The sequence below is a fragment of the Gigantopelta aegis genome, chromosome 5, assembly GCF_016097555.1.
Source record: "Gigantopelta aegis isolate Gae_Host chromosome 5, Gae_host_genome, whole genome shotgun sequence".
Taxonomy (NCBI): domain Eukaryota; kingdom Metazoa; phylum Mollusca; class Gastropoda; order Neomphalida; family Peltospiridae; genus Gigantopelta; species Gigantopelta aegis.
Window position 1 is genome coordinate 24,222,052 of NC_054703.1, and position 23,052 is coordinate 24,245,103.

The 23,052-nt window shown below is 39.8% G+C and overlaps 1 protein-coding gene across 1 annotated transcript; it reads left to right on the forward strand.

Annotated features, from left to right (window-relative positions):
- The first annotated feature begins 231 nt into the window (after positions 1-231).
- On the forward strand, positions 232-20,598 carry LOC121373021 (galactose-binding lectin l-1-like). The gene is made up of 5 exons (XM_041499464.1): positions 232-238; positions 2,758-2,948; positions 5,303-5,391; positions 6,972-7,176; positions 18,457-20,598. Exons 1-5 carry the CDS (start codon positions 232-234, stop codon positions 18,586-18,588), a joined length of 624 nt encoding a protein of 207 aa, XP_041355398.1. The 3' UTR covers positions 18,589-20,598.
- The last annotated feature ends 2,454 nt before the right edge of the window (positions 20,599-23,052 follow it).

The following is a 23,052-nucleotide window of genomic DNA, read 5'->3' on the forward strand; positions in this document are numbered from 1 at the left end:
CAACATGATTAAAGACTCCGTGATTTTAAAGGGATAGTAAACTCCAACATGAGTCTTGTGTGTTAGAAAGATGCATATCCGGACCACCAACACATACTCGGGCTAGTGTTGCCGCGAGATTTGAGGCATACCCCAATACTAGCAAAATTAGCATATGTCTTTGTATATGCTGATTGTTAGGACAATCATTATTTTTGTGAACGGGGTACGTATGTTCTGATAAAGGGCGTAATGCCGTGTAAATGCATGACATTGATTTCTCTAAACCATTTTTGTTATGACATGGTTATGTCTACATTTTGAAAGCCATAGTAATTAGTTATAAAATTACTAAATAGCAGATTAGTCATAAAAGGTGACATATATTATAAGAAACCATTTCTAACTACACATCGGTAATTATAGCTTTTATAGAGGTGTAATAGCCCAACATATAAAACCCCCTCCAATCTATAACCGGGGCTTAAGGTGGACTAGCCTGTTTTATACCCCGAGGTTAGGGTTAGGGTTTGGGTTTGGGTTTGAAATAGCCTAGCCTGTTTTATACCCCGGGGTTAGGGTTAGGGTTTGGGTTTGGGTTTGAAATAGCCTAGCCTGTTTTATACCCCTGGGTTAGGGTTAGGGTTTGGGTTTGGGTTTGGGTTTGGGTTAGGGTTTGGGTTAGGGTATGAAATAGCCTAGCTTGTTTTATACCCCGGTGTTAGGGTTAGGGTTTGGGTTTGGGTTAGGGTATGAAATAGCCTAGCCTGTTTTATACCCCGGGGTTTGGGTTTGGGTTTGGGTTAGGGTTTGGGTTTGGGTATGAAATAGCCTAGCCTGTTTTATACCCCGGGGTTAGGGTTAGGGTTTGGGTTTGGGTTTGGGTTTGGGTTTGGGTTAGGGTTTGGGTTAGGGTATGAAATAGCCTAGCCTGTTTTATACCCCGGGGTTAGGGTTAGGTTTGGGTTTGGGTTTGGGTTTGGGTTTGGGTTTGGGTTAGGGTTTGGGTTAGGGTATGAAATAGCCTAGCCTGTTTTATACCCCGGGGTTAGGGTTAGGGTTTGGGTTTGGGTTAGGGTTTGGGTTAGGGTTAGGGTATGAAATAGCCTAGCCTGTTTTATACCCCGGGGTATAAAACAGGCTAGCCTACTTTAACCACAGGGTACAAAACAGGCTAGCCTACTTTAACCACAAGGTACAAAACAGGCTAGCCTACTTTAACCACAGGGTACAAAACAGGCTAGCCTACTTTAACCACAGGATACAAAACAGGCTAGCCCATTTTAATCCCGGGTATAGTTTGGCGGCGGAGGGGTAGTATATTTTGGGCTGTTACACAGGCAACCGGCCTCGGTGGTGTCGTGGTTAGGCTATCGGACATACGGCTGGTAGTTACAGGGTTTTAACGAGTCGGTGGGTAGGTGAAAGGCCACTGCACCCTCTTCTTTCTCACTAGCAACTAACGATTAACAACTGACCCATTGTCCTGGACAGACAGCCCAGATAGCTGAGGTGTGTGTGTTCAGGACAACGTGTCTGCTCCTTAATTGAATATAAGCACGAAAATATTTTATTATTTAGAATGTTTCAGATATATTTCCTAAAATGAACACAATTACCCCACCCCCCCCCCCCCAAAAAAAAAAAAAAAAAAAAAGTGGATCTCTTGATGTTCCATATGACAGCAGTGCTAATAAATTATATTCATTTTCATTTCAACTTATTTTCGTGCTTATATCCAGTTACGGCTCAAGCAGCACGCTGTCTTGGGCACATATCTCAGCTATCTGTCCATGCCAGTGGGCTAGTTGTTAGTTGATTAATGGGAGAGAAAAGGGTGTAGTGGCCTTACACCTACTCATTGAGCCCTTAAGAACTCGCTCTGGGTTGGAGCCGGTACCGGGCTGCGAACCCTATACCTACCAGTCACCCAATACCTATACCTTCCTTCCCCCTAAAAGTGTACATCCCCAAACGAAAAAAAAAAAGTATACGCTGGCCCCTTAACACACACCCCCCCTCCCCCCCGCATAAGGTTTGCACGCTCGTGAAAATGTTGAAAATTATGGACGGCCCTAAATTATATTATGTGTGTCTACTCCCCTATCTATTACGTAATAGTTTACTTTATGTTCGTTGAAAAACAAAATTCATGTGAAATGTTTGTTGTTACCTATAGGCCAAACTGTTGTTCGTGATTTTAGAACAGCCGTTTTCAAAATAAAAATAGTTATTTACGATTTACCAGGGACGTAGTTAGGATTTTTTTGGTTGGGGGTGGGGGGGGGGGGGGGGGGGGGGGGGGGGGGGGGGGGGGGGGAGAGGTGAACTGAGTAGTTAATAGTCTAAAATTCCTTAAACGGCTAAGAAGACCATTTTCTTTAATTAATATCTGACTTTTTTCGGGTTTTTCTGATTTTTTTTTTAACGAGTCTACTGCTGCCAAATATAGTGACATTGAACCCACATTACTGACATTGTTTACAACTGTCACAAATGAAAAGAATGATAATGAATGATTAAAAAAAACAAGACCTCTCTCCCCCCCCCCCCTATTTTCTTTTAAATACTTTCTTGCATTATTATATTCGACATAAGTTCGCTAACCCTATAGGTACTGAATCTTTTATTGTAAATTGGGTGTAAAACGAGTGACCAAAAGGTTTGTTTTGTTTGTTTGTTTTTTTGTGTTTTTTTTTGTGTTTTTTTGTGTTTGTTTGTTTTTTATGTACATATTATAAGGAAATACTGCAATTAATTTATAATTTTGTTTTGTAGTCAATTGCGAGGTTCCAAACATTCCCAATGGACATTTTATTCATCAGTCCACCACTCTGTTGAGCCACGGTTATGTTGAGTGTGACGAGTTCTACACATTCTTTGGATCCTCTAAAAGGGCAACGTGTAACTCGAATGCTAATTTCGTCGGACTCGATGGAGCGTGCAAACAAATAGAATGGAGAAATGCGGTAGTGTGATCAATGCTTTAATTACTTGTTCCGTTTTTGTTTATTGGTTAATAATTAAATTTTCTTTGCGTCTATACACTTTACGGCAATCTGATTGGTCCAGAGGTGCTTACTTTTTTTTCGTTCATATCTCGATGAACCGAACAAAATTAAGCCACGCCTACTACCCCCCACTGACTCGCACTACGTTTGTGCAACAAGCCGGATTATTCTGGCAATAATATTTAGATATTTTGAAGAAAACACACGTGAAAGCTACAAAAAATGTATACGATATATTAATGGAGAATGCTATAGCAGAGTAGACATGTAGATATATATTATATACGCACTGATTTATAAAAACAAACCACAACCAAAAACCCAAACCTCTTTGCTAATCATGACATGAGACTCGGTCGGTGGCCAAAGAAATCATGTAGGAAACTTCACTTCTGTAACTTACTTGTAAGCGATATTCTACAGCTGTTGGCGAACATTAAACGATTCCACCAACAGCATAAATGTTAGACACGTTCTCTTCGTTCACTTTCATAAAATATAAACTAAACACGAATAGGACAATTCCTTCCAATATAACTAAACGATCAGTAAAAATGCACAGCAGCTAGAGGAAATGACGTCATTTACCAAAAAAATCACCTGATTCAAATGAAAGTGAATGAACGTTCGCATTCTTACGCGACATAAGTATCAACGAAGTTTACACAAACAATACTACAGGCCATGGGCGTACATAGGATTTTGAAAAGGGGGGTTCCAATACATAGGATTTTGAAAAGGGGGGTTCCAAAATAGATTGCAGAGATATCGGGCATATATTGTTGAGTAAATATAATAATGTCAGATATCAATGTCAGATATATTAAATTATATAAAAAAATCGATTTCAGGGGGGGGGGGGGGTTCGGTCGAACCCATCGAACCCCCCTATGTACGCCCATGCAGGCGTATTTAAAGCTAAACAAAATAAATTCAGTTATGTATTGTTAAAGTATGCATATAAATTTAATTATAAGATTTGACCGCAATTATTTGTTGGTTCATGCAAGTATGAACCGAAAAAACGATGTGCACACTTTCGTATGACCCGCTATGCGGGATCATACAGTGTGCAAATTGTTTTTTAGGTTCATACTTGCATGAACCAAAAAATAATTGCGGTCAATTCTTAACTGATTTTTTTTACCGTTTTTTTTATTTATTTTATTTTTATTTTTATTTTTTATTGATTTTATTTTTATTTTTATTTTTTTCGTGGGGGGGGGGGGGGGGGGGGGTTGTAGGGTTCAAATTATTGAAATTTTAATCGTTATAAAAACCTGGAAACAGTCGACAGTGTATTGCTGGTGTTGTAGTGAAGCTATCGAACATAAGGCTGGTAGATACATGGTTCGCAGCCCGGTACCGGCTTCCAAATAGAGCGAGTTTTAACAGCTCAATGTAAGACCACTACACCGACTTCTCTCTCAATAACATCTAACAACTAAATCAGTAAGACAGCCCAGATAGCTGAGGTGTGCGCCCAGGACAGCGTGTTTGAACCTTAATTGGATACAAGCCCGAAAATAAGTTAAAATGAAACGACAGTTTTTGTGTGCACACGTGGTTCACGGTTCACCGACTGATTTGATGTCAAATACCTCTCCTCTTGTTTAGATGATCATTTTCAACGAATGTTTGAAAGACACACACACACACACGTACGCACGTACGCACGCACGCACGCATGCACACGCACATGCACACACACACAAATGCACATGCATATATACATACATACATGCATACATACACACAGTGCGTTAATATCTATGTAAGCAACAGTCAACCTCGACATACATACAATATATAGATATTCATACATCAATACATACTAGCCAGTGCCAGGTCTGCCCACTGTTTCATGGAAGTAAGCAGGATCGACCGTGTAGATTGTGGGCCCCATGCATGTAGCTGAGTTAAAGAACATCCTTTTTATGGATGACTCGATAGCTCAGAGCGCATCGTGGTTAGTCTAGCAATCTGCGGGCGATTCGGTGCCACAGGTTCAAGTCCCAGCAACATCATGAGACAATCTGAGAGAGAGAGAGAGAGAGAGAGAGAGAGAGAGAGAGAGAGAGAGAGAGAGAGAGAGAGAGAGATAGAGATAGAGAGATAGAGAGATAGAGAGAGAGAGAGAGAGAGAGAGAGAGAGAGAGAGAGAGAGAGAGAGAGAGAGAGAGAGAGAGAGAGAGAGAGAGAGAGAGAGAGAGAGAGAGAGAGAGAGCTCGCGAGATAACTAACTATACTGACAAACAAAAGTGTGCACATTAATCGTTTAGCACGATGGTGAGTTTTCTTCTGTTTTGCAGAAAGGTGCCTTGTTACTAGATCTGCCAGAACCCTTGAGTATTGGATGGCAAATGGTTTTACAAGGAACGCCCACGGCATCTAATCAACGGTAAGGATTACTTTGTCTCAACAAATACGATCTGTGAAGACAATCTTTTTAGATATTTTTGTAGGTTTTTCTGTGTGTTTTCTTTTTAACATAAAGAGCATAAATAAGAACAACAAAAGACAAAAAAAAAAGATACAAACAAAAGACTATATATTTTTTTTGTCCGAGCATCCTTTAAAAATAGAGTCTCTCTCTCTCTCTCTCTCTCTCTCTCTCTCTCTCTCTCTCTCTCTCTCTCTCTGTAAGAGTGTTTGCGTGTGTGTTTTTGTGTGAGTATGTGTATGTGTGTGTGTGTGTGTGTTTTTATGTGTGTGGTTTTGTGTTCGTGTGTCTGTGTGTGTTTCGGTATGTGTGTGTGTGTGTGTGTATGCGTGTGTGTGTGTGTGTGTGTGTGTGTATGTGTGTGTGTGTGTGTGTGTGTGTGTGTGTGTTAGTATGTGTGTATTGTTTTTGCGTGTTTGTGTGTGTGTGTGTGTGTGTGCGTGCGCGCGCACGGGCGTGCTCCTATATCTATATTTAATAATCTTATCTTTATAGTAATTTAACAAAATTAATAAGAAATGCATTTAAGCATTTGCACAATTATTATTATCTGTTTATACCTGAAATGTGACGTTGTAGTTCACAATTTCACCATGCTCAGTTAATGGACTAATGCCTGTTCTGGCGGCAATTTTTCTATGCAAACTGGTTCATCAAAGGCCGTGGTATGTGCTGTCCTGTCTGTGCGGAAAGTGCATATAAAAAGATCCCTTGCTGCTTATCGGAAAGAGTAGCCTGTGTGGCGGCAGCGGGTTTCCTCTAAAAATTATGTCAGAATGACCATATGTCTGACGTCCAATAGCCGATGATAAGATAAAAATCAATGTGCTCTAGAGACGTCGTTAAATAAAACAAACTGTTTTTCTCTATGCAATAACCTGCTAATTTTAGACTACTTTTGCATCTACTACAAATATTAATCGAAATGAGAATGTATAATTAACCTCTTTGTGTCAGTGACGTCAGCTTGACGTGACGTCATTTTATTGTTAATTAACCGAAACATTAAGTTACATTATTTTTATTCCTAATATATGGTATTGACGATACTGAAACACACAAGGTTGATCATATCTTTCAGTGTAAAATTGTTATTGGAATGTTGTGGGTTGTGTTGTCTTGTATTATATTGTATCTTTTAACATTGTAGTTTTTTTACATTGATGTTGATAATAGACATCCAATAGCCGATGTATTTTTCGTGCTGGGGTATCGTTAAACATATATTTTATTCTATTGTATTATGTGTGTGTGTGTGTGTGTGTGTGTGTGTGTGTGTGTGTGTGTGTGTGTGTGTGTGTGTTTGTGTGTGTGTGTGTGTGTGCGTTTTGAATCGTACCTATCTCAATGTATCTTATGGTTTTAAGCTATTTTCGGTTGTTCTGTTAACTTCAGAGAACACCAATGAAGTTACCATATGTTGTATTGTATCTTACTTTATTATCGTATTTTCAACTGCTCTGTAAAGTTCAGAGACCTCGAAAGAAGTTACCATATATTGTATAATACTGTATCTCATTGTATTACCTTATTTTCAGCTTTGCTATAAACTTGAGGGACAACCAAGGAGGTTATTATATGCACATGGACGTAAGATTTAATTATCTACACGACAAGAGAAAGGTCATATTTAACGCAAATCTGAACAACAAATGGGGGAAACGTACGAGTGTAAATCAATTCCCGTTCCAGGAACTTGAAGAGTTTGTAATTGGACTAGAGTTCACGTCTAACACAGTTCAGGTGATTATGTGAATAGAGAATAACTAGTTAATGACGTCAGATAGCTGCTTTATCCTGTGACGGTAAGAATGGGAAATTCCGCAAGGCTCTGCCGAGCAGAATTTCACATTTGACCTGAACAGGATAAAGCAGATATCCGACGTTAGTGACTATTATCCTGTTCAATTATTTAGACCCAAAGTTTTTTGCAAATGTTACGTTTATTTCCTATTCGATATTTGTTTTCTTTGCATTTACATGAAAACAAACCCAAACCCCGACAGGTTTTATATACAAATCATCATATAAAATGCACGAAGTTGACTTAATTCCACTTTTTAAAAATCTCTGTGTCTTTTGAATGCACGTTATTTCGCCTTTAAATAACTACGGTCATTTCCATATCAAAACATTGGGATCTGAGGCTACGTGAAGGCCATTACAGCTTGTTTCACTAAATCAAGGTTATTATTGTTTTGCATTGTCTAATCTTTCCGTTAAACATAGATGTAAACAAACAGAACATGTAACCCTTTCTTGTAGGTGCATTACATTTAATAAATTTAGCTAATGTATTATGTATTTTTTTTTTATTATATCAATTATATATTAGCATACCATACCTAACCTAACACAACTGAGGTGTAACACAGTAATAAACACAAATCACCTCACACACCGCAGGAATGTGCTTTCCAAATTTATAAATAAATTTAATGCAGGGCCGGACCCAGAAGACCGGTGGGGGGGGGGGGGGATAAAATGTCAAAGGCCACCAACATCAAATAATAATAAAAATGTTATTTAATTTGCCTCTAAATTGGGAACTCATACGTGTATATATATATATATATATATATATATATATATATATATATATATATATATATATAGTATTTAGGGTGGTGCTAGGGGCTGGGGTTTGGGGGTGGGGTGTTACATTTGTAATGCGAAAAACCAAAGGGCTATTGTTCGGACTCGTATGGGTTCAACCACCTTTTCATCCCGCAGACACAGCCCTGAATGTTCAAAATACGATAGCATTGCTTGGTCAATAACATCATTATTTCGATCTATGACTGCACGTGCTATTGTAGCAATGTGTAAACCACGTAAAATACCAGTTAGGTAGGGTATATAAATTCATTGAAAATGTATTAGTCGACATTCTTGTTATTCTTATTTGGGGGAAAATATGGGTAAATCGAAAAACACTTCAGTTGATGTAAAATCGTGTATTAAGAACGTTTTCGATTATTTTGAAGATGAATATCAGCGCGGTAGACCTAGGTATGCTTCTTATCGAATTGTTGATCGAGTTTCCGCTGCACTTAAAGTTTCGGTTTCAACAGTAAAAAGAACTGTGAAAATCTAAGCTCTACGAATCCAAGCACAGAAATCACTGTTAAAAAACGCGACCGAAAACTCATCGATTTATTTGATAAAGATGTTATTAGACGACGAGTATACAGATTTTATAGAGAGGGCGAATTACCTACATTACATAAGATTAACGTGGCTTTAAGGGAGGAATGTGGAATCAACATATCCATATCAACTTTACGAAGAACACTCCATGACCTCGATTTTAAATACCAACATATGTCTACAACGGAAAAGTGATTTTTGAGGACGCCAATATATCAGACAGGAGACTGTCTTATCTCCATGAAATATCCAGTTTACGAGAACAGGGGTATTTAATAGTGTATCAAGATGAGACCTTGGTGAATGTCAACCACACAACATCCCACCACTGGACAGATATCCACCCGGGCACAAGTACCACCACCTGCCGAAATCAGACGCTGCTGATCGAGTTCCTAAACTCTGTTCGGTGACTGGGAAGGGAAAAAGACTTATTATTTGTCATGCTGACTGGGATAAATATGGATTGATAAATGGCTGTGAATTGATCTTTGAGGCTAAAAAAACAGACGGAGACTATCATGGTGAGATGAATCATGACAATTTCATCAAATGGTTTGAAGAACAACTTATGCCTTCTCTACGAGAACCTTCTGTTATCGTCATGGATAACGCAAGCTACCACAACAAATTAACTGAGATTACACGATGTCCTGCACTAAACGCTAAAAAGGAAGAAATTCAGTCGTGGCTATGAAACAAAAATATACCTTTTGAGAGTAACATGACAAAGCCAGTTCTTTATGAACTTATGAAAAGTAACAAATGTGCAAAGCAATTTGTTACTGATGATATTGTTGAACGCCATGGGCACTTGTGTCTTAGACTGCCGCCAAGACATTCTGAGCTCAATCCGATAGAACTGATCTGGAGTCAAGTCAAAGGGCACATAGCTCGTCATAATGATGGTAAAATGACCACGGTGCGGACAGAACTTGAAAACAAATACGATCGAAGTAAATTATAATTTAAGTTATAAACAAAAACCCGGCTCTAATAGCGAAATGTGCGCGCTGAACGTCCTACTGCAGCACAGTCGGTTGAATGCTCGCTTGAGGTGCTTGCGTCGCAGGATCGAACCACCTCGGTGGACCCATTTAGCTGATTGGGTTTTTTCTCGTTCCAACCAGTGCACCACAACTGGACAAAGGCCGTGGTATGTGTTTTCCTGTCTGTGGGAAAGTGCATATAGAAGATCCCTTGCTGCATTAGAAAACATGTAGCGGGTTTCATCTGATGACTACGTGTCAGAATTATCAAATGTTTGACGTCCAATAGCCGATGATTAATTAATCGATATGCCCTAGTGGTGTTGTTAAACTAAACAAACTTGTTCCTACTGCTTAAAACTAGGGTTTGTCTCTTTAACTGCATAATAATAATTAAAAAAAAGTATTATTATAATAATAATGCCTGGACGCTGGTTATTTTTAGAGGTACCACGCCCACAAAATAATGTGTGCCATATTTATGTACAATTCCTTGCTTCTAACGATATTTTATGCATATTCATGTACGCATTTTGTATTTCCTATGACACGTAAAACACATGCAATGTGTGAATCAAGTGTGCTTCAGGACATTGTGTTTTGGCCAACATAAACAATTCCATTTTGGTTCAGGCTGTCGTATTGAACTTTGTTGAGTGTTTGCGGCTGGAACGTAGCCCAGTGGTAGAGCGCTCGCGTGATGCGCGGTCGGTTTAGGATCGATCCCCGTCGGTGGGCCCATTGGGCTATTTTTCTGTCTGTGGGATGGTGCATATAAAAGATCCGTTATTTCTGATGGAAACATGTTGCCGGTTTTCTCTCTTAGACTATGTCAAAATTACTGTATGTTTGACATTCAGTAGTCGATGATTAATAAATCAATGTCCTCTAGTGGTGTAGTTAAACAAAACAAATTTATTATTTTATAGAATACAGAATAACAAAATACCACTCTAGGGTGTATACTACCAAATCAAATACCATAGACGACAATTGTAACATATATAGCTAAAACTCACCACGGATATAAATACTACCACCCCTCACCCTCAGAATCAGAACAAAATGGGGGTGAAGCTGCTCATTTCAGAGATAACGCGTAGCATCTATGTTTACATTAGTTCCGCACAAATTGAGTATTTTTTACAGGTACGCCATACATGTTTCAAGCAAAAGGCTACTTGGCACAGTCGTACTAGATGAAATAAAATTGTATACATTTTTAGCCCAGATGAAACCTTTTTTTTTTACAACCAAGACATTCAAATTAATCGCCAACCACAGGACTTGTGGTGTTAACTTCTCTATCAAACGTTGGGAGTACTTCTCACTTTGGTCCAGTTGGAAATTATTTGGTTTAGGGCTGCCTTTACACCCCATAATAGGACGTTTGATATCATCTTTTAACATGTAACCACCATTTGTCAAACAGTTTTTTTTTTTTATTATCTCTCTCTTCAAAACATTTATTAACATCATAGGACTACCAATTTCTATTGAAGGTGGGGCTACCACTGAAAAAAGATACGGTCAAGGCTTGGTTTCTATTGAAGGTGGGGCTACCACTGAACAAAGATACGGTCAAGGCTTGGTTTCTATTGAAGGTGGGTCTACCACTGAACAAAGATACGGTCAAGGCTTGATTTCTATTGAAGGTGGGGCTACCACTGAACAAAGATACGGTCAAGGCTTGGTTTCTGTCACGGGGATTCTATAATTCCCGTAACTGAATAAAACACGATTATCAAAATATCTCTCCTAACTGTATATCTATTAGATCTCTCTGTAACAGGCGGTTAAACCCTAGTATGGCTCGTCTCTAGGTATGATCAGAGATACGATCTTATATAAAGTATATATTATTATAGCACGTTAGTTCTCTAGAAACACAACAAAAACACAATACACTTTGGAATCTGTATTAATCTACGCTGACAAATGTACAGCCGTAGTAGTTAATTAATAACAACAATAATAACAACCCAGAACTGATCACTTAATTAGTTAATCTCTAGGTGTCTAGTTACACAATATGCGAACCACTTCACCGTTACACCACACCCACACGTGTGATAATTGAGAAACGCTTCCAGGAGAAGTTAATTAATAAAGGAATTACAACACCATTGCTAACTGGTTAATTTTTAATTAACCCTTACTACTCGTTCAGTAACGTGTGATAATTTAGAAACGCTTCCAGGGGAACTTAATTAATAAAGGAATTACAGCTCTATTCCTAACGGGTTAATTTTTAATTACCCCTAACTACTCATTCAGTAACCTTGTAACACAGAATTAATACTGGTACCGATCACAATAAAGACAATAACCTACAGTGTGCCTAGGTCGTCTAGGATGACTGGCTAAGCTTTATATTACCAAATACTCGTATAATGTTAGAACAAAAAGTCTACGATTTACTTCGTCAGATGACCGAAGACACTGTCTAAAGAATATTGGTATAATACAGTATTAAAATATTTAAAGTCACATCAATCACATCAAGGTTATACACAGAGCAGAAATAAAAATATTTACCAAAGTCCAACGGACTACGTTCCCTGGGAGCCGTCCTTTTCGTTCTCCTCGATATCTCTAAAACACTAGCTATTTATTATAAATCAGGATTTTGCCTGGGGGTACAAGGCGGTACCTCACGTATCATCTCATAATCTACCTCTACTAGAGTCGGTATATTTCTCTCTGATCGTCAGTCTGGCTGACGCCATCGTCGCCAAATCACGGTTGTAAAAACCGCACTCGCAGAGGTATTACCTAACTACTCGCCACATGGCCTCCGCACCTGGCTAAGGGTGTGTATTAGGCGTACCGATCGAGGACCGTCGCGCAGAAGTATTACGTAACAAGTTGCCCATCTGGGCAATTAAACTGCACACGGCCCTCTAACACAATTAAAATCGCCACAGGCGAAAACAAATTTAAGAGCATGTTCCGTCACACACCCCCACCTCAAAAAGGATATTTCCTCTACTCTAGGAATAGGGAAATATACTACATTAAAACAAAAAGGTGCGTTAACCGACGCATACGGGCATTTATAACACATGTAATAATAAGGTGACTACCAGTAATCTCACTGAGTCTCTGAGTCCCTGGTATACAAATAAAATATATATAAACAAAACAGAAATCAAGAATGTCAACACATATCATAACGTTCAACTTCGGGACAAGGCATCAGCGATTACATTGGATGTGCCCTTGATATGTTCAATGGTAATTGGGTATTCTTGCAGAAGAAGACTCCATCTCAAAACTCTCTGGTTGGAGGCTTTCATTAGGATGGTCCAGTCCGTCTTCGTCTTCTGGGAACAGCACAGCTCCAGCACCCACATCACTGGCACCCACAGCTAGCTTGAACGGCATTCGGTAGTCTCGTGCTGCCATCACGGGAGATGAGTAGCGCATCTGCTTGATACGGTTGAATGACTTCTCGCATTCACCTGACCAATGGAACTTCGTTTCCTTCCTTTTCAGCGTCGCACGTTTTCCAGGTTTTCTCCGATAGGCATGCTGTCGAATCGATGTAGCGTTGGGTTCCAAGTGCACATCTTGGCTTAAGGTATTGGTAACCGTTGGAAGGTCCCGACAAATGGAAACATTGTCTTGTATCAATGTAGTCAGCTTTGCTCGCTGGGGGTTCAAGTCTGCTAGAATCTGGCTGTTGGCCAACTTGATCTCCGCAGTCTTGACGTCATCACAGGAAATTGAGTGTCTCTCAATTTGGACCGGTCTCTCTGGAACTATCGGCAGTCTGTCAAAATAACCTTTTAGCAAATTGATGTGACAATACCTACTTTTCCTAACCCTATCAGGAGTGTTTATCACATACCCTGTCTCATTAACCCGTTTTTGCACAACATAGGGCCCGAAATACCTGTTCTGCACAGAACCCCGTTTAATGGGAAGGTACAGCAGCACCTTATCCCCTGGTTTAAATTCCTGACTCCTAGCCTTCCTATCAAACACTGATTTTATTTTGCTCTGAGCATGGCTCAGTTGCTTCCTAGCTAGTTCGGTCGCCTGCAACCTCCCATCTCTAACTCTCTTATTTATTAATACTCCCTTGTCCACAGTTAACAAGGTAGTGCGAGCTGCCAACAAATTTGGATCAGCCCCCTGCTCTAGTACTAACTCTTGTCTATTACAAGGTAAATCCCCTCTATCAAACACAACTGGTTCAATTCCCCTCTGCGGGAGATCAACAGGTTCCACCACATTTAATTCCTCAGTTGACTTATCTACCATTTTACTGATAACCTCATCCACTCCAATTTCATGGCTCACAAACGTATCAGACAAATCACAAATATCCTCTAGGTCCCGTGCTAACTACTGGCCATAGCCCTAGTCTTTACACACGCATGATATCTAATCTCATCAACCTCACTCTTTTCTACTGGTAAAGGGCTGTCTTTAATTAACAATTGGTCACATTTCGGCTGACAACACTGACTAGTCAAATCATTACCCAACAAAACTCCTATGTTTTCAACAGGCAAGTCCTTCACAACACCCATAACGACTGGTCCCGTCACAAACTTCGAACACAAGAAAACCTTATGTAACCGGACAACCATTTTTTCTCCAGTAACCGAGCTTAAAGCCAAACTATGTCCTGTATCTGAATTTTCAATACCAGCTAAACTCTCTTGCGTGATCAAACTCTGACTACACCCGGTATCTCTATAGATTGATATAGCCTTAGGACTCAATTCTTGTTTCACATCACAAACCATACCAGTGGACACATACGGATTTACTTTCTCTGCCATGGGACTAACCATTAACTCTCTCGCTAACGGAGCTGACCTCACTAAACCGACCACTTGCGCATTATCGCGTTTCCTTTTAAAACAGTCCCCGATAAGATGGTTATCCTTCTTACAGTAACTGCAATGTGGACGAAAAGTTCGTGCATTGGCTGATAATGCAGGTCTATCCTTACTTTACCCACCAGGTGCATTCCTTGCCTGACTAGCTGACCAACTAGATGACTCTCCCCGATAGTTACTTTCCCGGGAAAAACCTGGCTGAAATTTCTTCTTATCACCCTGTTGTAAAGAGCTACCCGGTACTGCCTGAGCTTTGTGTATTAACACGTAATCATCTGCCACTATACCTGCCTCCTCTATCTTTTTGACATCACGATCCTCTAAATGAATACGTAAGCTAACTGGTAATCCATTTTTAATGTCCTGTAAGATCAACAACTCCCGTAACTCGGTATATGACTCTACCTGATGAGAAATCACCCATTTATCAAACATTCCTGCCTTCTCAGCCACAAACTCACTATAAGACTGACCCTGCGTTTTTCTCAACTCGCTATACCGTAAACGATAATCCTCAGGTCGTAATTCATAAGCCCTCAACACTGCAGCCTTAACTAGGTCGTACTGACTTGCTCGCTCATCACTCATTGAATTATAAGCTACACTAGCCTTCCCCTTAAACTTAGACACGGCTAACAATGTCCACTTAGACTGCGGCCAATTTAGCTGCTTAGCGGCCCGTTCAAAAAGTTGGAAAAACATATCTACCTCCTGGTCATCAAATACAGGCACTGATCTATAAGCCTCCGACATGTTAAAACCATTTCCTGCCTCACGTCTAACTTCTTCAGTATTCAACTTTAACTCATGTTCCACTTTTAATTTTTCTAACTGGAATTCTCTATTCCTTTCTTCTTTCTCTATATCCCTATCTTCTCTTTCTCTCTCTCTCTCGTTCCCTCTCTTCTCTTTCTCTCTCTCTCTCTCTATCCCTCTCTCTATCTTCTCTATCCCTATCTCTATCTTCTCTATCTCTATCTTCTTTCTCTCTATCTCTATCTTCTTTCTCTCTATCCCTCTCTTCTCTTTCTCTCTCTCTCTCTCTATCTAATGCACGTTCTTCTCTTTCGTACTCAAGTTTTTTAAAAGCTAATTGTTGTTCCACACTTAACTCATTTATCTCTATCTCTGGAACAATCTCACTGTCTTCCATAACAGGCCTATCACCAAAAACTTCCTGTATAATAATTGTCTTTATATCACCTAAGGTTTTAGCTGATGTTAAATCAATTTCTCGCTCACCCGCGATTTCAACTAACTCGGCCTTACGTGCTCGCTTAATCTCCACTACACTGAGCGTAGGCCTATCCAGCAAATTCTTATCCATGTTTAGATATGACACACTTATTATTAATTAATTTTCTAGTGAACAACGTGCTACTTCTGGTTAATTTGTAAAATTAATTTATAAAGCCCCCATTTACAAACAATACTTTTTTTTAAATATGCGTGTCCCGTTTCAGATCCAGGACGAGTGCCCCAATTTTCTACTCCTGTCACGGGGATTCTATAATTCCCGTAACTGAATAAAACACGATTATCAAAATATCTCTCCTAACTGTATATCTATTAGATCTCTCTGTAACAGGCGGTTAAACCCTAGTATGGCTCGTCTCTAGGTATGATCAGAGATACGATCTTATATAAAGTATATATTATTATAGCACGTTAGTTCTCTAGAAACACAACAAAAACACAATACACTTTGGAATCTGTATTAATCTACGCTGACAAATGTACAGCCGTAGTAGTTAATTAATAACAACAATAATAACAACCCAGAACTGATCACTTAATTAGTTAATCTCTAGGTGTCTAGTTACACAATATGCGAACCACTTCACCGTTACACCACACCCACACGTGTGATAATTGAGAAACGCTTCCAGGAGAAGTTAATTAATAAAGGAATTACAACACCATTGCTAACTGGTTAATTTTTAATTAACCCTTACTACTCGTTCAGTAACGTGTGATAATTTAGAAACGCTTCCAGGGGAACTTAATTAATAAAGGAATTACAGCTCTATTCCTAACGGGTTAATTTTTAATTACCCCTAACTACTCATTCAGTAACCTTGTAACACAGAATTAATACTGGTACCGATCACAATAAAGACAATAACCTACAGTGTACCTAAGTCGTCTAGGATGACTGGCTAAGCTTTATATTACCAAATACTCGTATAATGTTAGAACAAAAAGTCTACGATTTACTTCGTCAGATGACCGAAGACACTGTCTAAAGAATATTGGTATAATACAGTATTAAAATATTTAAAGTCACATCAATCACATCAAGGTTATACACAGAGCAGAAATAAAAATATTTACCAAAGTCCAACGGACTACGTTCCCTGGGAGCCGTCCTTTTCGTTCTCCTCGATATCTCTAAAACACTAGCTATTTATTATAAATCAGGATTTTGCCTGGGGGTACAAGGCGGTACCTCACGTATCATCTCATAATCTACCTCTACTAGAGTCGGTATATTTCTCTCTGATCGTCAGTCTGGCTGACGCCATCGTCGCCAAATCACGGTTGTAAAAACCGCACTCGCAGAGGTATTACGTAACTACTCGCCACATGGCCTCCGCACCTGGCTAAGGGTGTGTATTAGGCGTACCGATCAAGGACCGTCGCGCAGAAGTATTACGTAACAAGTTGCCCATCTGGGCTTCAGTGCAATTAAACTGCACACGGCCCTCTAACACAATTAAAATCGCCACAGGCGAAAACAAATTTAAGAGCATGTTCCGTCACAGTTTCTATTGAAGGTGGGGCTACCACTGAACAAAGATACGGCTAAGGCTTGGTTTCTATTGAAGGTGGGGCTACCACTGAAAAAAGATACGGCCAAGGCTTGGTTTCTATTGAAGGTGGGTCTACCACTGAACAAAGATACGGCCAAGGCTTGGTTTCTATTGATAGTTGTCGCATAGAGCAAAGTCATACATGTATATATATATAATAGCAGAATATGACTTTTAACGTCACGCATGTGACGTCACACGCATAGCTACATTACAAAATCGGTCATTTGACCTCTAGGTCATCGTGCAATGTACCTATAGGTAGTACTAAATCAAATAACTTCCGGCTTAGTCAAAGTTCGAGGGGCACCGAACTTTTGACAAAATAGTTAACACCACAAGTCCTGTAATTGGTAATAAATGTGTGTTGGTTGTAAAAAAAAGGAAAAAAAGCTTCATCTGGGCAAAATATGTATACAGTTTTATTTCATCTAGTGCCACTGTGTCAAGTAGCCTTGTATTTGAAACAAGTATGGGGAACCTGTAACCCCCCCCCCCCCCCCCCCCCCAAGAAAAAAACACAAAAACAAAACAGTACTCAAATTTTGTGCAGAACTACAGTAGTCTTAGATCCTACCCGTTATCTCTGAAACGAGTAGCTTCATCTCCAATTGTTTTCTGATTCACTTGCTCCAAAGTTTCCAGGCGTTCGGGGGTTATGCTCTGCCGTAAAACTTTCAAAACTAAATGTCCTGAAATGCAATTTCTATACTCCACCCAACCCCCATCCCTCCTCCGCCGTACCTGCGTCATTGACTATGTACATAAGCGTACGGTATCCTATTGTTGTAGGGAGTTGGGCGGTGGGGGCAGGCTGAAAATTCCCGAATCTGGATAGCAACATGTATTCATATTAGCATTACTACCGAACAGGTATATAGGGCTGCAAACGAATGAATACGCATCGCTACGCATCTTTACATGGATTACAACCAATTTTTAGGGTAGAATGATGGAAATACACGATAAAAAAGATCACAGGTTAGCACATTTCGCCCGAATATCTGTATACTTTTTTTGCCAAAATTTAAGGTTTTCCTGCATTTAGCCCATGTTATATTTTAATATTGGTCTTTGACCTGTTGGGACATGGGTGTATAGCGGAAGAGACAGCCGGGGTGATTTGAATTTTGCCCCCCCCCCCCCCCTCCGGCCCCTGTCTCGTACGCTTATGTCTATGCATCTATTGCCGATTTTATTTCATTTGTTTTACAGATACTTGTTGACGGACTACTCTTCTATACTTTCAACATGGGATCCCCACTTAGTGAAGTCACCCAGGTTAGCGTTGGGGGAGATGTGGTAATTAAACAGCTGAAGTTTATATATGACCAGATGGACGACTAACAATGATATACGGACACACACGCACACACACACACACACACACACACACACACACACACACACACACACACAGGGGGCTAAAGTTGATATGTGGCCATACATAGACAGAATATATGGAAATTATTATACGAGCTTGTGTGTCGTACTGATTTTACGAAACAGGTCAGGTCAGAACAGAGGGTTTTACGTGCACATTCACAGTTAGCTGTTGTAGCGCACGCCTGTCGTGGTAAATGTCATGTCCTCCGTCCAGGACAGGAAAGGATTGGGGTGAAGGGACCGCTTGCTCTGACAGGTGTAAGAGAGCACCAGCAGCCCGACGGGAGTGAGTAACGAGTGTCAGAATTCTGCTATTGCCCGGACTAGAGCAGGATAAAGCTGTATCCTAACGGGATACGAGCGATGCGAGCGCTTATTTTAGAAATCATTGATTTCAATCGCTGTATACTAACTGGACGCAAGCGACGCGAACGACGCGAGCCAGGCGAGCGGTTATTTTAGAAATCATTGGTTTCAATCGCTGTATCCTAACTGGACGCGAGCGGCTATTTTAGAAATCACTGGTTTCAATCGCTGTATCCTAACAGGACGCGAGCGAGGCGAGCGGCTATTTTAGAAATCATTGGTTTCAATCGCTGTATCCTAACTGAACGCGAGGGAAGCGAGCGGCTATTTTAGAAATCATTGGTTTTAATCGCTGTATCCTAACTGGACGCGAGCAACGCGTCGCCAATAAAACTAAATTTGCGACAGTAAAACCACCGATATACGTCCGCAAATCTGAAAACACAGTAAAGGGTTATCCACTAAATAGTTAGGATATAGCTTTATACATGGATCCTGACATGCGTTTTGTAAAATCAGTACGATTCACACGCGAGTGTAATAACTTTTAATATTATCCTCATTATCCAAAATATGTGTTTTATGAATAACAAGGACCATATCAAAACATTTTAACGTAGCTGGAAGGAGACGACAAAATGACGTAATTTTTGTAAGCTATTACCCAGAACTGAGGTCTCACTACATAGTTGACTTCCAGTGACAGTTTATTCATCACGGTCCACTATAGGTCCTAATTGTGACATAAAACATGTTGTAGTTCACATATTCACTTCTTGGAATTGGGGAAGAATTAAAACAATTTGTGTGTTTAATAGTTAGCCTTCTGGCTTGCATTTGAACATGCTATTTTTTTAGTATTGTGCATTGAAGTTTTGGGACATGGTTGTATAGCGGAAGAGACAGTCGGAGTGAATTGGTCAATGAACCACCTGTTGGGACCGGAACTACAGCCAGATGCGGTCATATAGCAAAACACTGAGACGAAAACTCTTAGAATGACAGTCGGTATATGTGGAAGGAGCAGTGCTGTGTTGAAATAAATACAGATTTGGAGAAGCCGGATCCGTCTGAACAAGAAAGAATCTTGGGTATGGCTAACTCAGAACAGTCCCTTTAACGTATTGGAAATTTTGTGGATTCCCCCAAGAGGACACACACACACACACACACACACACACACACACACACACACACACACACACACATACACACACACACACACACACACACACTCACTCACACACACACACTCACACTCACACATACACACACACACGTACACACACACTACTTCTCTCTGTTTAGTTGAACGCACTTATAGGCCCGTAGCCAATGACACCGCCCCCTTCCCGATGACTTTTTTCAAGATTCGTCAAGGCAAAGTTGCACCTCAAACGTGGGAAAAGAGTTAATTCGATATGTCTTGCCTCACCGTAAGCCTAAACCCCCCCCCCCCCCCCCCCCCCCCACACACACACTCAAAATCCTGGCTACTGGCCTGACGTTATTTTATAATATTACCGTTGAATATTTTCTGATGCATAACTCATGGGCGTACAGGCTCCCATTTTTGCAGGGGGTAAGATTGGATTTTGCCCGAATTAATCGAAAATGCACAAATTAAACGAAAATGCCCGAATCTGGATAACAACATTTATTCATATTAGCATTACTACCAAACAGCTTATATAGGGTTGAAAACGCATCACTACGCATTTTTACGTGAATTACAACTAATTGTGAGGGTTGAATGATGGAAATACATGGTAAAAAGGTCTCAGGTTAGCACATTTTGCCCGAATATCTGTGTAATTTTTTTCCGAAATTGAGGTTTTGCTCCAGAACTAGGGGGAAATTTCCCAAACCCTCTGCCGCTTTCCCCGTCATGTACGCTTATGCGCGTGTTCCTAGTTTACGACAGACTGTCAATGATGTTTAGTCCCCCATAGGTTTCGTCTTGTCTGTATGTCTGTCCGTCCGTCCGACTGTCTCATATATCGTTGTCCACATGTTTCGTTCTTTTTCTGTCACAATGCCTCACGATATTGAGCTGAAATTATGTGTATAGCATTACCAGATGATGCTACTGATCCAGTTTCACAGATATGACAATCTACTCATTTTGGAAAGAGTTGTGGCCCTTGACTTTTGTTCACAATACCTCTAGACGTTCAGACGAAGTTTGGACTAGGGTTTTATCCAACCTGATTAAAATTAGTTCTACTGGTCTGCCAATAGATCTAACAGCATTGCGTAGACTCCATATCTAGGTGACATTTCGTCTGCAAATAATAATTTAAATATCGACCAATCACACTTCGCCGTTTATAACGTTATTTTGGAGCATACACATTCTAAAAATATCGGGCGAGTCTTATGTTAGTGGCCGTAGTACAGCGAACCATACCAATACGTACGAGATGGGTTATCAATCTTCAATTTTACATTATAATTTATTTATATATTTAAAAAAAAAAAAAAACTAAATCTGTCTTCAGTTTAACATTACAAATTATATATTTTATAAAATAAAACATGTCTAATGCATTCGTAATTCACTCCAAACATGTATACCCTAGAGATAATTCGGAATGTAGACTCCATATTTAGGTGACATTTCGTCTGCAAATAATAATTTGAATATCGACCAATCACACTTCGCCGTTTATAACGTTATTTTGGAGACCAACTTTGTACGGAACATGTACTGCCTTATCGTCTAGCCTCGGTGGCGCAGTGGTTAAGCCATCAGACTACAGGCTGGTTGGTACATGGTTCGTAGCCCGGCACCGGATCCAACCCAGAACGAGTTCCTAAGGGCCCAATGTGTAGGTGTAAGGCCGCTACACCCTCTTCTCTCTCACTAACCACTAACAAACCAACAACTAACCCACTGTCCTGGACAGACAGCCCAAGATAGCTGAGGTGTGTGCCCAGGGCAGCGTGCTTGAACGTTAATTGGATATAGGCATGACTATAAACTATTTAAACATTTCCCTATACGACTAAGGTTTCAGGCATGTCCATCTCTGAATAGACTTGACCCGGGACAGAATTATTTAAGGGGACAATTCTTAAATTTATATCAAAAACGGAAAAAGGGGAAAATTAAGAAAAAATTTAAGCGCTGTCTAAAGCACGAAAATAAGTTGAAATGAATGAATGAATTGTTTTAGCAGTACTGTCACAATGAGTATTGTTTTATTATTTGCACTTAATCACGGTATTTATCATTAAGCAGAGCACATACAGTTTAAATAATGCACACATCTACACCGGCACGTACGTACGTATGCACATACAGACACCACACAGAAAGAGGGTGTGGCATTTAATGTTGTGTTAGAACATTGTAGCTGTTGTAACTGAACAATAAAGGTACCTTTAATTTCCTATACATATTTTGTGCAATCTTTTTTCTCTCAAAAATTTGCAGTTACATTTTTGAAATATTATTGTATTGTGATAAGGGAGCTTGAAATTAATCACCTACTATTTGTAAATAATAATAACAATGGGTATTTATAGCTCCGAGTTTGGGGGAAGTCTATCAGGCAACACTGTATTACATATTTTTTGGCGGTCTTAAATGTTGATTTTCTCATTAAATTACATTCTGTATGATATCTTAGTGATGCAGAAGTTTTCCAGTAATACTTTCTAACTCCTAGATATCGGTTTTCTACTATTTGTGATACATATATCGTTTTGGGAAAAGTCGAAAATCAGTGTAAGAAATGACCGCCGTTTTGTTTTTAGTAAATTAGTTCATTTTCGGTAGTCCGATTTTGTCCTATTTTGGATATGTCATGTAGGGATAACTCAAGAATAAGATAAAAACAACAACAACAACAAAAACAACAACCCCCCCCCAAAAAAAAAAAAAAAAAAAAACAAAACAAACAAACCCACCCCAAAATACCGACAAAAAAAAAACACCGACAAAAAAACACAAACAAAACAAACAACAATAACAACAACAACAACAACTTCTGTTGCAATTTGACCGAGGTTCGCCTATTTTTCAGGTTATTTTTACTGGACTACTTAGCTGTGTACGTCATAAGCCTACTTGACATGCGTAACGCTGGGGTCCCGACGGTCGACTTCGGCGGT